This window comes from Rosa rugosa, chromosome 3 (genome assembly GCF_958449725.1).
Source record: "Rosa rugosa chromosome 3, drRosRugo1.1, whole genome shotgun sequence".
In the NCBI taxonomy this organism is placed as follows: domain Eukaryota; kingdom Viridiplantae; phylum Streptophyta; class Magnoliopsida; order Rosales; family Rosaceae; genus Rosa; species Rosa rugosa.
Genome location: NC_084822.1, coordinates 43,277,394 through 43,288,863, shown reverse-complemented (window position 1 = coordinate 43,288,863; position 11,470 = coordinate 43,277,394). Strand labels below are relative to the sequence as shown.

At 38.2% G+C, this 11,470-nt stretch overlaps 2 protein-coding genes and 1 long non-coding RNA gene across 3 annotated transcripts; 2 read left to right on the top strand and 1 right to left on the bottom strand.

Moving 5' to 3' along the window:
* Positions 1-1,046: 1,046 nt before the first annotated feature.
* On the bottom strand, positions 1,047-2,421 carry LOC133740057 (uncharacterized). Its single transcript, XR_009860997.1, has 2 exons — positions 1,368-2,421; positions 1,047-1,237 (listed from the first exon to the last, which is right to left on the bottom strand). It is a non-coding gene; the product is annotated as an uncharacterized LOC133740057 (long non-coding RNA).
* A 211-nt stretch (positions 2,422-2,632) lies between these two features.
* LOC133740056 (magnesium transporter MRS2-I-like) lies at positions 2,633-5,682 on the top strand. The gene is made up of 11 exons (XM_062167905.1): positions 2,633-3,112; positions 3,197-3,226; positions 3,355-3,505; positions 3,715-3,836; positions 4,044-4,118; positions 4,466-4,693; positions 4,780-4,824; positions 4,907-4,951; positions 5,073-5,102; positions 5,203-5,322; positions 5,463-5,682. The coding sequence occupies exons 1-11, from the start codon at positions 2,855-2,857 to the stop codon at positions 5,547-5,549; spliced, it is 1,191 nt and encodes a 396-aa protein (XP_062023889.1). The 5' UTR covers positions 2,633-2,854; the 3' UTR covers positions 5,550-5,682.
* A 796-nt stretch (positions 5,683-6,478) lies between these two features.
* On the top strand, positions 6,479-10,880 carry LOC133739670 (E3 ubiquitin protein ligase DRIP2-like). The gene is made up of 8 exons (XM_062167456.1): positions 6,479-6,729; positions 6,831-7,038; positions 7,714-7,813; positions 8,823-9,156; positions 9,289-9,725; positions 9,830-9,880; positions 10,118-10,190; positions 10,363-10,880. Exons 2-8 carry the CDS (start codon positions 6,924-6,926, stop codon positions 10,534-10,536), a joined length of 1,284 nt encoding a protein of 427 aa, XP_062023440.1. The 5' UTR covers positions 6,479-6,729; positions 6,831-6,923; the 3' UTR covers positions 10,537-10,880.
* The last annotated feature ends 590 nt before the right edge of the window (positions 10,881-11,470 follow it).

The window sequence follows — 11,470 nt, the reverse complement described above, 5'->3', positions numbered from 1 at the left end:
ATCTTGAGATGGCACAACTCTTACCTCGGTTGTCAATCACCTCAAGGCACAAATCATGCATGAACTACTAACACACATGAAGCATAAAACCAGAAAACTTTTTTGACAGAAAAATCTTGGGATTTGATAATCCTTCAAAAGCTAAACAAGGAACAGCTTATGAAGAATTCTCACATGAAACTTTAGCTTAATGCTTTCTGAAGATAAAGGCAGAAAACTCTCAAGAAGGCAACGACCAAATATTCTGATATATTCCATCACTTGAACAACCCTAAGAGAAACATATATATAGGAGAGGACGAGCTAGGGTTTCTGATGTACATGGGCTTCATGACGTCTTTTAAAAAGCATGGATTAAAATAGAATCATCATTTAGAAAATCCCATAAACCAATTTAAGAAAGTTTGAATGCTTTGGATAAAACCATCTGAAAATTCGCATATCAATGCATTAGGATTGAAAAGATTTTCGCATCCTACAATAGGATTTAAAAACAAGTTCAGTCCTAACCTCTTGACAAGCATGCACATGTATGCAAGACATACCTGATTGATGAGAGTGGTACATGAAGCTTGAAGCATTCCATTCTTTCAAGGATCCAAGAGTAGAAAGCTATTACAAGAAACGATGACTCTTGGTTGTTGCGCTTAGGAAATGCCAATCAAATAAACATTGCACTAACACAAGACCTCCTTTAGGCTCTAACTTCACCCTGGGAACAAATAATTCAAACAAGTTGCACTCTATTTTCTTGAATATGAAATTGAGCATCACAAAATCTAATAAGTAGAGTATAACTAGAGGATGCACATGTGTATTGTGTCTAACTGAGCACATTGCGCTTCGCATGCTCGTTTAGATTGAAAATAGTTCCTTTTTCTTCACAGACGTGCTACCCTCCTAAGCATTAGAAAGCGAAAGTATCACCTAAAGCCAAGTTCCCTTCCAAAACTGAACAAGGCCTGGTTTAGAATTCCACTCAATGCTGAAGAAATGTTAATTAAGCAAGTCCACAAATTTCACCCAAAGGCTATGAGCTTACCAAAAAAAAAAAATAACCAAAGGGTATCAACCCAATGGGAAGAGCCCAAATACAATTAACCAGACAAGGAAAATTACAACTCAACCCAAATCCATATGGATAGGGCAAAAGAGTATAATCCTAAAACTTAATTAATACATCATCTCCTAGAATACAACAGCCGCCGCCCAACCCATTCGCACAGCCGCCGCTGTCCTGAGTCAAAAGGTCACGAAAAGTGTCATATTGAGGAGATAAAATCCGAATAACCGCTGCCAATATAATCCCAAAATACAAATCCAAACAAAACCAAGGTAATGAGACGATAAATTGAAACCAAACCTACACACTAACTTTCTCTTCTCTTCTCCACCAAAGAGACTAAATCCGGGAAGGAACCGAAGCCATCGAAATGGGATAGAAGCCAATAGCAAAGAAAAAATCTAATGGTGAATAGGGGGTGAAACACCCATGCATGAGCACCCATAATCCTCTAGGTAAGAGTTTCTCACTTTTAAGTGGTAGCCATGAGAATCTTCAAGGAGCAGGTCTTTGGTAGATGAAGGGGAGTTGATGTGAGGTAATGGGTTAGGGGAATCATAGAGGTTTCCGGATTTAAATTTTGTTTTTTTGGGATAGTTGGCAAGGAAAGGAGGACATGAGTCCTCTAAATCTAAACATAAGTCAGTAAATCACCACAGAAATGGTGTAAAGCCACCACAGAGGGTTTGAGAGAATCAAGAGAGATGAATTGAGAGCAAGCAAGCCCCCAAATCTCAAGCCATCGATCTAGATCCGGAGGGATCATGATCTGGGCAAGAGATAAAAGGGAGTGAGGGGTGGTTTTTCAGATCTATTTTCTCTCTCTAAACTTAGAAAGAGAAGCTCTCGAAACGGTTTGTCTTTTGCTAAGTTGGGACCAATAAGAGTGGTCCGTCACATATTCCAGGTGACGTGACGGGAGCACTCAAAAATGTATTATCCTTACTCCTATCTTTATCTTATTATTCCCTCCATGTAATATATACTAGTCTCACGTACAACTGTGAGTTGCACAAATTACTAAAAGGAAAAACGTGAAAGTTTTCTTGCATAACCTCTTCAATATTATGTTGTGCCTGTCAAAATTTCAATTGTCCAAACGAGAATTATTGATCTCTAAACTGAAATAGAAAAAGTATGATACCACCTTACGGGGCTCAGGCATGTTGGATCTCTCTTTCAAAGACATTATTATTTATTTTATTTTTTAAATTATTTGAGATTAGAAGTTAACTCTATTTGCATAGCTAGAAAGACATTGCTTAAACATTTGATAAAACTTTCTTTGGTTTGCTAACTACATAAACGTCCCACAGCGCCAACGTAAAATGTTAGAACTGATGAAGAGGGTAGAAAATAGCATGAACTTGTTGCATTTAACCCGAAAGGAAAACGTAGCTGGTAACAAAATTTATAGATGAATGGAAGAAGAGGTACCTGGCAAAACCTCCGAAAAGACAACCATCCTTTTCAAACATTTGTCCGCCTATAATCTAGTTGCACTCTTTTGACACCACCACTAGCAGCCAGTGCTACCCAGCCATGCAAATTTTCTATCTTTCTAAGATAATTGAACAACTAGAACTGAGATTTTTTCACCATTGTTACCGCTCCTTCCATAACGACCCCTTACCTGTGTCTCCACCAAAACCCACCAATTCCAGTTTCCCAAACCCATGAATTCTTCCCCATTAGCTTCTCCAATTCAATAATCAAACACCCGCACCGCTACCCAGGTAGCTGCTTAGTTTAGAGAAACTTCACTTGAACTGGCTCTGTTTCCATTCAAAGATGACTGCTTTGGAAATGGCTCGAGATGGGTCCCTAGTTAATTTGGAGACTCAATCTCAAGCTAACAAGAAGACTGCAGCTTTAAGGAGCTGGATTTCATTGGACCAAGATGGCCAAGGAACCGTTTTGGATTTGGACAAGTATGCTATTATGCGCCGAGTTAACATTCACGCTCGAGATCTTCGGCTTCTTGATCCATTGCTATCCTATCCTTCCACAATTTTGGGCAGAGAGAAAGTCATTGTTCTCAATTTGGAGGTCAGTTTCTAATTCAATCTCACAAGTTTGATCCATTTTCATTGTTTTTTTTTCACTAAAAGCTGTGTTTCTTTTGGTTTTCAGCACATCAAAGCAATAATCACAGCGGAGGAGGTGAGTGTTTATACTTTACTACTGTTTTGATTAGTTTTGTCCTTGGTTGTTCTAAAAGGTTGAATGTGAAAGAGGGTGTTATTCCACTAAAGATAGCATAAGGCTAAAAGTTTGGTCATAACTTGTAGGTATTGCTTAGGGACCCATTTGATGATAATGTGCTGCCTATTGTTGAGGAACTTCAAAGACGTTTGCCTCCGACAAGTGCCAATTTCAATGGCCCAGGAGAAGAAGAAGACTCCGGGTTACAAAAAGATGTTGAAACCAGTGAAGATGATGGTGTGAATCTGACTATATGCTTCTCCTTTGTTGGATTATGTTACTTAGAAAGTAGGAATTGAAAATGACAATATTGCTGAGGACGAAGTTTAAGTTCAATTTTCATGATTCTAGTTTTAGCATTATTCAAGATTGGTATCTGCGTTTCACGTTTGTAGTGTATGATTGTTCTCTTACTAAATATGTATATGGTGCTTCGTGGTCATTAGATTTTCCATTTGAATTCCGGGCATTAGAAGTTGCACTAGAAGCTATTTGTACTTCTCTTGATGCTTGCACAAGAGAACTAGAGAGGGATGCTTATCCAGCTTTAGATGAGCTTACCTCCAAGGTAAAAGCCTTGCTTAGCAAAAATTTTCATGTTTCTGTTTTATCCATTTACCCTGACTCTGTTTATTTAAGGAATGAAATGTCTTGATTATATAACCGTGTTCCATAAACCTCATAACTACATCGAACAATATATTGTCATACATTGATGGAAGGAAAAGTTTTGTAGACTCCTCTCTTTTGTTCAAAAAGTTAAAGTTGATTGCAGATCAGCAGTCGTAATTTGGATCGGGTGCGTAAGCTGAAGAGTGCAATGACCAGGTTGACAAATCGGGTTCAAAAGGTAAGTTTGAGCTATTCATCTTATGCCCCAGCTGGGATTGTGTGCTCCTGCTCGAATGGCTTCATGTCAACTTGATTTGATATATGCTTATTGACTCTCCCTATATGAACTAGTGATTAATGTTGTTCGATGTACTTTGACTATAGTTGAAATTGCTCCTTACTGTGGTTAATCTGTATGGAGTTATGCACGGATTTGTTCATGATTTAATTCTCTAATCAATTCCCTTAATGTTATGTTGATGTAGTCCTTACCAACAGTGTAAAATCACTAGTATAACATATAAGTTAAAATTTACACACACACACACACACACGCTTGATTCCTAAGTGGAATACTGGATGTAGGTAAGGGATGAACTCGAACAGCTACTTGACGATGACGATGACATGGCCGACCTTTACTTATCAAGAAAGTTGGTTGGGACTTCACCTGTGAGTGACTCTGGTGCTCCAAATTGGTCTCTCGCCTCTCCTACTATAACCATAGGCTCTAAAGTATCCAGAGCCAGCAGGGCAAGTGTAACAACAGTTCAGGAGGAGAATGACGTGGAGGAGCTTGAGATGTTGCTCGAGGTTATAATTAATTTTCTTAGGTCTTGTACTCTTGTTAGTTAAGCCAAAGATGAGGTCTAAGTTGAATCTTGTTATCTACTTTGCAGGCCTACTTTATGCAAATTGAAGGCACGTTGAATAAATTGACCACGGTATGCACTAGAACTGCTGTTTCAGCATGCTAATATCTGATTTTTACAAGATAAATATTGTGATTCCATTTCTTCTTACCAGCTGCGTGAATACATTGATGACACAGAGGATTACATTAACATCCAGGTATTGATTTGGAAACATGATATTAAGATTTCAATACACTAATTCCACACTAGCTTCTTCTGAGCTATGTAGAACCTTTTAAGACTGACATGTCGACTGATCTAATGCGTTTTTGTTGCAGCTTGACAATCATCGGAATCAGCTAATTCAGGTAATGTCTTTTAGGATGGATTTAGAAACTCTGCCTGTATTTTATGATCAGTACATATCCCTTTTGATAGTTAACATAATAAGTTCTCTGTCACATGCAGCTAGAGCTGTTTCTGAGTTCTGGAACTGTTTGTGTGTCTATATATTCTTTGGTGGCTGCAATATTTGGCATGAACATTCCATATACATGGAACGAAAATCATGACCACGTATTCAAATGGGTATAGTGTACAACCACATCATCATCATTATTTATTTACCATTTTGGTGAAAAAATAGCCCAGAATGGGATACAGATTCTGCACCATAATCAGAATATTTGCTAAACTAACCCTGTGTTTTCCCTTTCAACATAAATTAGGTGGTGATTACAACAGGATTAGTTGGCGCATCGATTTTCTTGTTTATAGTTTCGTATGCTCGGCACAAAGGTCTTGTTGGATCCTGATACTCATACCGTATAATCAGTTGGGGAGGCAAAACATAGTGGAGCTTGCTGTATCATCATCATTTAATATCTTGTATCCAAATATAGGCATGAACATGATTATATTGGTTCATTGATTTACTTGTACTTAACACTTAAAAAGACTCATTCTCCAACAAAAAAAAAGAACAAAAACCACTTAAACAGACTAAATATAGCTTCATCATTTTCATGAGTGTCATGGCACTGGGTTTCTCTATGAAGTAAAATCATGTTACTGGTGGAATTACAGTACATATCTTTCCAATGTTGTGAGTAATCAGTCATTGAATACAAATTAAGATTTGTCTGCTGGTGGGGGCTAAACTAATTTGCATTTTGCACTTTAAAAACGATTTGGGCATGCATGACCTTAGTTTTTTTATGGGATTTCCAAGAAACCGGCCGGTCTTTCTTGTTGACTTGGTCATTTCCAAATGGAATGACTTTCCAAGTACGGATTGATAGATTCATTTTCACCTTCTCAAGTTAGGTGTAGTATGTTATGGAGGATTCTTTTTCTTAATTAAATTTGTTTGTCTGAAAATTCCTTAATAGGTACGTTCTTTTTAATTCACATATTCGCTGCTAACATTTACTACTCCATCCGAGATCAGAGTTCGAACTCTCTCTCTCTCTCTTCCCTTAAGCTTTCCAGTAAGAAAGACAAAAAGAAATCCAAGTAAGTAAAAAGGGTGGCAGAGTAAAAACGAAAGGTCTATGCTGAAAAGAAAAAGTAAAAAAGAGGTGGTCGGAACTGGACTGAGTTTGATGTAGCAAAATGTGACCGCATGCTCCACGTTTAAAGCTTTTATTTAAACCCCATTGTCCACTTCCGCATGACTCGCCGTCGGATTCACGAAACCCGGTGCGCACCCCCGGCGCACGTTAGCCTGACTCCCCTCATATTTCCTCGAAAATAAAATTCGTATAAAGAAAAAAAAAAAAAAAAAAAAAAACACAAACAAGGAAGAAAACACATTTGGTTCATGCTCTTTATGAGGGTGAGAGCCTCTCTCGATTCAGATCACCAATCCCCCTCGAGACCCTTTTGTTCAATTCCATCGAAACCCACGTCAAATCCCACAAACCCATCTCACAATCTCACCTCCCAACAACGCTCGCTCTTTCTGTCTTTCACCGGCTGAGGAGAGATATGTGTGTATGTAATCCATTGTTTTGATGACTTGGTATGCGGTTTTGTTTGTTTACCAGTGTTGTGTTTAATCTCGGCGTTTGTGTTTTGTTCGGGGTCTAATGCAGGTGGAAACATACAAGTGGACGTAAGGTTTCATGTGTGCGTCAACATGCAGTGTGTGAATTGATTGATAATTTCAAGAGAGGTGAGTTTTGGAGATGTCGAATCAGGTGGTGAAAGTCAAGAGGGAGACGATTACAGCATGCATGACCTGCCCGCTGTGCGATAAGCTGTTCAGAGAGGCCACCACCATATCTGAATGTCTTCATACGTGTCAGTGGTCTCTTCTTTTAGCTCTTGTCAATGGATGCTTATGTGTCTCTTGGTCTCTTTCTGCTGCTTTGGCTTTTGATTCTTTGCAATTTGGAGTCTTTTGCCTTTGGATTTCTTGACGTTTTCAGAAATCTGGGTTGTTGTGTTTTGATTCTTTCTCATCTGGGTTTGGCTTGGTTTGACTTGTCTTGCTGGTTTTGGGATGTGGGTTTTTTTTTTTTTTTTTTTTTTTTTGAATTTATTTTCATGCTTTGTGGCTTTGAACTCTGAACATCTCTGTTGGGTGGATTAGCCAGAGCAAATGTTAACAAGCTTCATTTCTTGTCACATTGTTATACATGGTGGTGTTAATTTTAATTGTCTTAAAAGTGATATAATTTGAAAGTGCTAGAGGCCTCTGGTTGCAGTGGCCTATGCTTATTGCTTTTATATAGCATTGCTTTTATGTAGGTTCAGCTGTATTCTTGCCAGTTCTTGTCTGTTGGTGTTTGCAGGTATATAACGATGTTCATAATTTGTATGACTGCCCAAGGTTCCTGTTACTTTAGCTGGCCTCTTTGGCATGATTAAGAATCTAGCTTCTTCATGCATATTGCAAAACAATTTTGCTGAAAAGTATTATTATACCCCTTGAATTCTCATGACCAATGGATTTATCACTCAAAACTTCTTCAGTTTGCAGGAAGTGCATATATGACAAGATCACGGAAGAGGAAATAGAGTACTGCCCAATATGCAAGACCGATCTGGGTTGTGTTCCCTTGGAGAAATTAAGGTTGTTATTCTTTGTTTACTGTTGAACTGAGAAAGATATGCAATGTTGATGCATCATTTGGAAAAATTGGTTTTCTTTGATATATTTTCGAGTTGAATATTCCTTTTTAGTCAGCACGACATGCTTTATGCCATTACCATATGACCCCGGCTTGTCGATGAACTGCTCAACTTTCTACATTAAGCAAAATGAGTTGTCATGTGGATTGTAACGTTGATGCACGTTTGGAAAACTAGTTTCCTTGCTTCTTTTTTTTTTTTTTAGATCCTTTTTTGCAAGTTTAATGTCAAATTTTCCGTTTCAGTCAGCATGTCATGTTTAAGACATTAGCATTAGCCTTCGCAAATTATTAAAAAGGCATCATTAGGATATGAGGTTATTGTGGGAGAAGATTCCATTAGGTGAAATTGGGGTTGATGAATATAGTAAATTCATTGATGATATATGTAGAAGATGGTATTAAATATGTAAAGTTTCCTAATTCTCTATGAGCTTCTGTTCGTGTTACACGTGGCTGCATATGCAATCATACAAATGTGCTTGAATTAGCTGTTGATGGTTTCTGGAGATCTTGTAATTCTTTAACTGTAATTGTTCAGTTTCTTTCTTAGTTGTGTATGCCGTTACTAGTATAACCTTCTCATATCATTGAGAAAGGACTATCATCTGGATATTGGGTTTATTCTGGGAGATGATGACAAAGCTATTCAATATGTTTAGGTGAAATCGGGGTTTATGGAAATAGTAAAACCCGAACAAAAGAAGAATATGGTACTAAAGGTGACATGTTTCCTAATTCTTTATGAGCTTCTGTTCGGTTACACGTGGCTGCATATGCAATCATTTGATGATTTAGTTGTTGATGGTCTCTGGACATCTTGTAATTCTTCAATCCTTGTACACTTGTAATTCAACAATAATTTGTAATCAGCAATAAACCAAATTTTAGAGTAATCTTGAGATTTTTGTTCGTATATATAAATCATGATGTATTGACTTTGTATATTAGGCCTGACCACAATATGCAAGATGTAAGGGCCAAGATTTTCCCTTTCAAAAGAAGAAAGGTAAGTGCACCTGAAACTATGCCTTCAGCACTGCCGGCTAGAAGAAAGGAGAGATCACTCTCGTCATTGGTGGTCGGTACTCCCAGAGTGTCATCAACCCAGGCGACCATGACTGGAAGGAGAACTAAAGCAGTTGCAAGAAAGGCTTCTACTTTACAAGGATCTAGTTTTTTGGTTGAGAGGTCCGTTAATAAAGAGGACGGATCTGGGGAAGATCATGCAGAGAGCCAAAGCTCCCCGGAGGGCTCAGATAAGTCTGGTCAAAATGCGAGGCCGGTAAGTATGCTTTTCCCCATATGCATTTTCTAGAATGCCGATAAGTTTTTGTTTCCCACAAGCTTAAAAAGAAAGCATACCTTTTGATTAAATATACCAATGTTTTTATCTTTTTTAATTTGATTGGTACAGAGTTCGTTTTCTGCCGAACCCAGCGAACCTGTATCCAATAAAGAATCTGAGAATGGTGCTGAATCATGGGATGGGAAGTTAGACCTTTGGAAACCTCTAAATTGTTTGGTGGAAGTTGCAAATCGGACCAAGTCTCTCAAACCCAATTCACAAGGGTCTGAAAGAGCAGAAGCGGCTGTCATTCCCAATGAAACTCAAGTTCGTAAATTCAAGAATAAAGAAAACAAACAGAAATCAAAAGTTGAGGATGAAAAGAATAGCACTCATCCTCCCTCTCCTGAAACAATAAAACCTAAAAAGTTGCGTAGGGCTCGCCAAAAGAGGGAAGCTGTAGGAGAATCAAGCGTTACGCCCCAAGCTGTTTTGGATGCAGCCAGTGGAAAACTTGAAAGAAGAGTTGGTCCAATTTGGTTCTCCCTAGTAGCTTCTGAAGAACAGTGAGATTCAACTTTTCTTAACTCTATTTGGGTTGTTTAAAGCATTGCTTGATAAGTTCTTTTTCTTTTGGTCATTTATTTATCTTTATAATTATTGGTTTCAGGGAAGGAGAAGAATCCTTGCCTCAGATTCCTACCAGTTATTTAAGAATAAAGTGAGTTCTCTTTGTCTTTAATGCATTTCTGAGATGCGCAATTTATCAAATATTCTTAAGTGTTCGTTTTTGCAGCGTTATGCATAAATTCTGGTTAGGGAGTGTCAAAAGCTCATCACAGCTAACTTCTCTGTTTTTCTAAACATGTCAAGATGGGAGAATGATTTTTTTTTTATAGGGAAAGAATATCTTTGATGTTTAAAGTCTTATAAACCATATTCGGTTCATTTGTTACAGAGATGGAAGTGTGCCTGTCTCATTTATCCAGAAGTACCTAATGAGGAAGCTAGATCTCACTAGTGAAACTGAGGTAAGCAAATGTTTTTTTTTTTTTTTCTTGTGGAAGTGCCGTGGGAATTTCATCATCAACTGGTCTGGCACTCATTACAGTTGCTAGTTTGTAATCTTAAGCCCTCGGGTCGAGTGAATTTCTTAGAAATATTTCCTTCTGGTAACCACCATTCAATTGATAATTCTTGCAGGTTGAGATCAAATGCATGGGACAACCAGTGACCCCCACATTGGAGATGTATAATTTGGTTGACTTGTGGCTACAAACCGCATCACCTACACAAAGAATTCCAGCATCCATTGGTTCCTCTGCAAAGGATTTTGTGATGGTGCTCGGGTATTCTCGAAAGATTTCAAACTCCTAAGCGGCTTCAATCTTTGTTTCCATCAAGATATCGGGCATGTGTCTTATGAGTGTGTTGCAATCACCATCTACAGCATAATGCAGGGATAGGGGGGACAAATGAATCCCTACAGAACCACTTGTCCATGCTCCCCCTTGCATAGTGCGGCATGTTGTTGTTGTTGAAAAATGGCCATTGCCATGATTGTACCTCATCAAAGATTTTCCCTTTTAAGACAAGCGAGCCATGGAATACAGAACTTAAATAAACTCGACTGTATCAGTCGATTCTGGGCTCAGTTTATGTTTCTGTTCCATTAGTTTATTCAATATATTAATAATAATAAGTGGTTACTTGTATAGTTGTATTGCTGATTGTCTTCTTGTTTTTGTCTTTTTGTTTTGTGCATAAAGTAGTCCAATCACCAACAATTCGATCCCAATTTTGGGATGCAATGTGCAGAAGTTGGGGTTGGATTTTGGCAATACTTGGTCTATATGGATGATTGGATGCCGTTTCTCCTCTTCTCCTACGAACACCTGATTAGGGTAAACATGTGCAATGAAATTGCTATTCTGAAATCCACTGAAAGGGTTCTCTTCCTCCATTCCCTCCTTAACTAGCAACAGACCCTGCTACTTCTCTTCAAATTTACTTGATACCAAAAACCTCAAGTGTAATGAAACAAAGTTATGCCACAAATTGATGAAAATTCCAATGGCCAAGAGGCTCAAGTCACAACACACTGCAGAATACTTGTGTGCAGGAGGAAATGGAGAAAGGGAACCCTTACTGTCTCTGTAAAAAGAGGTGTACATAAATCAATAATCTTATGCATCGACTGTAAAGAAGAGAACATCCACTGTACTAAGAACAACATAAATAAAGCAGACTAGAGCAGGATAAGAATAACCATGGTCATAGGCTTCAAATAGTGAAGGAATATGGCTACAAA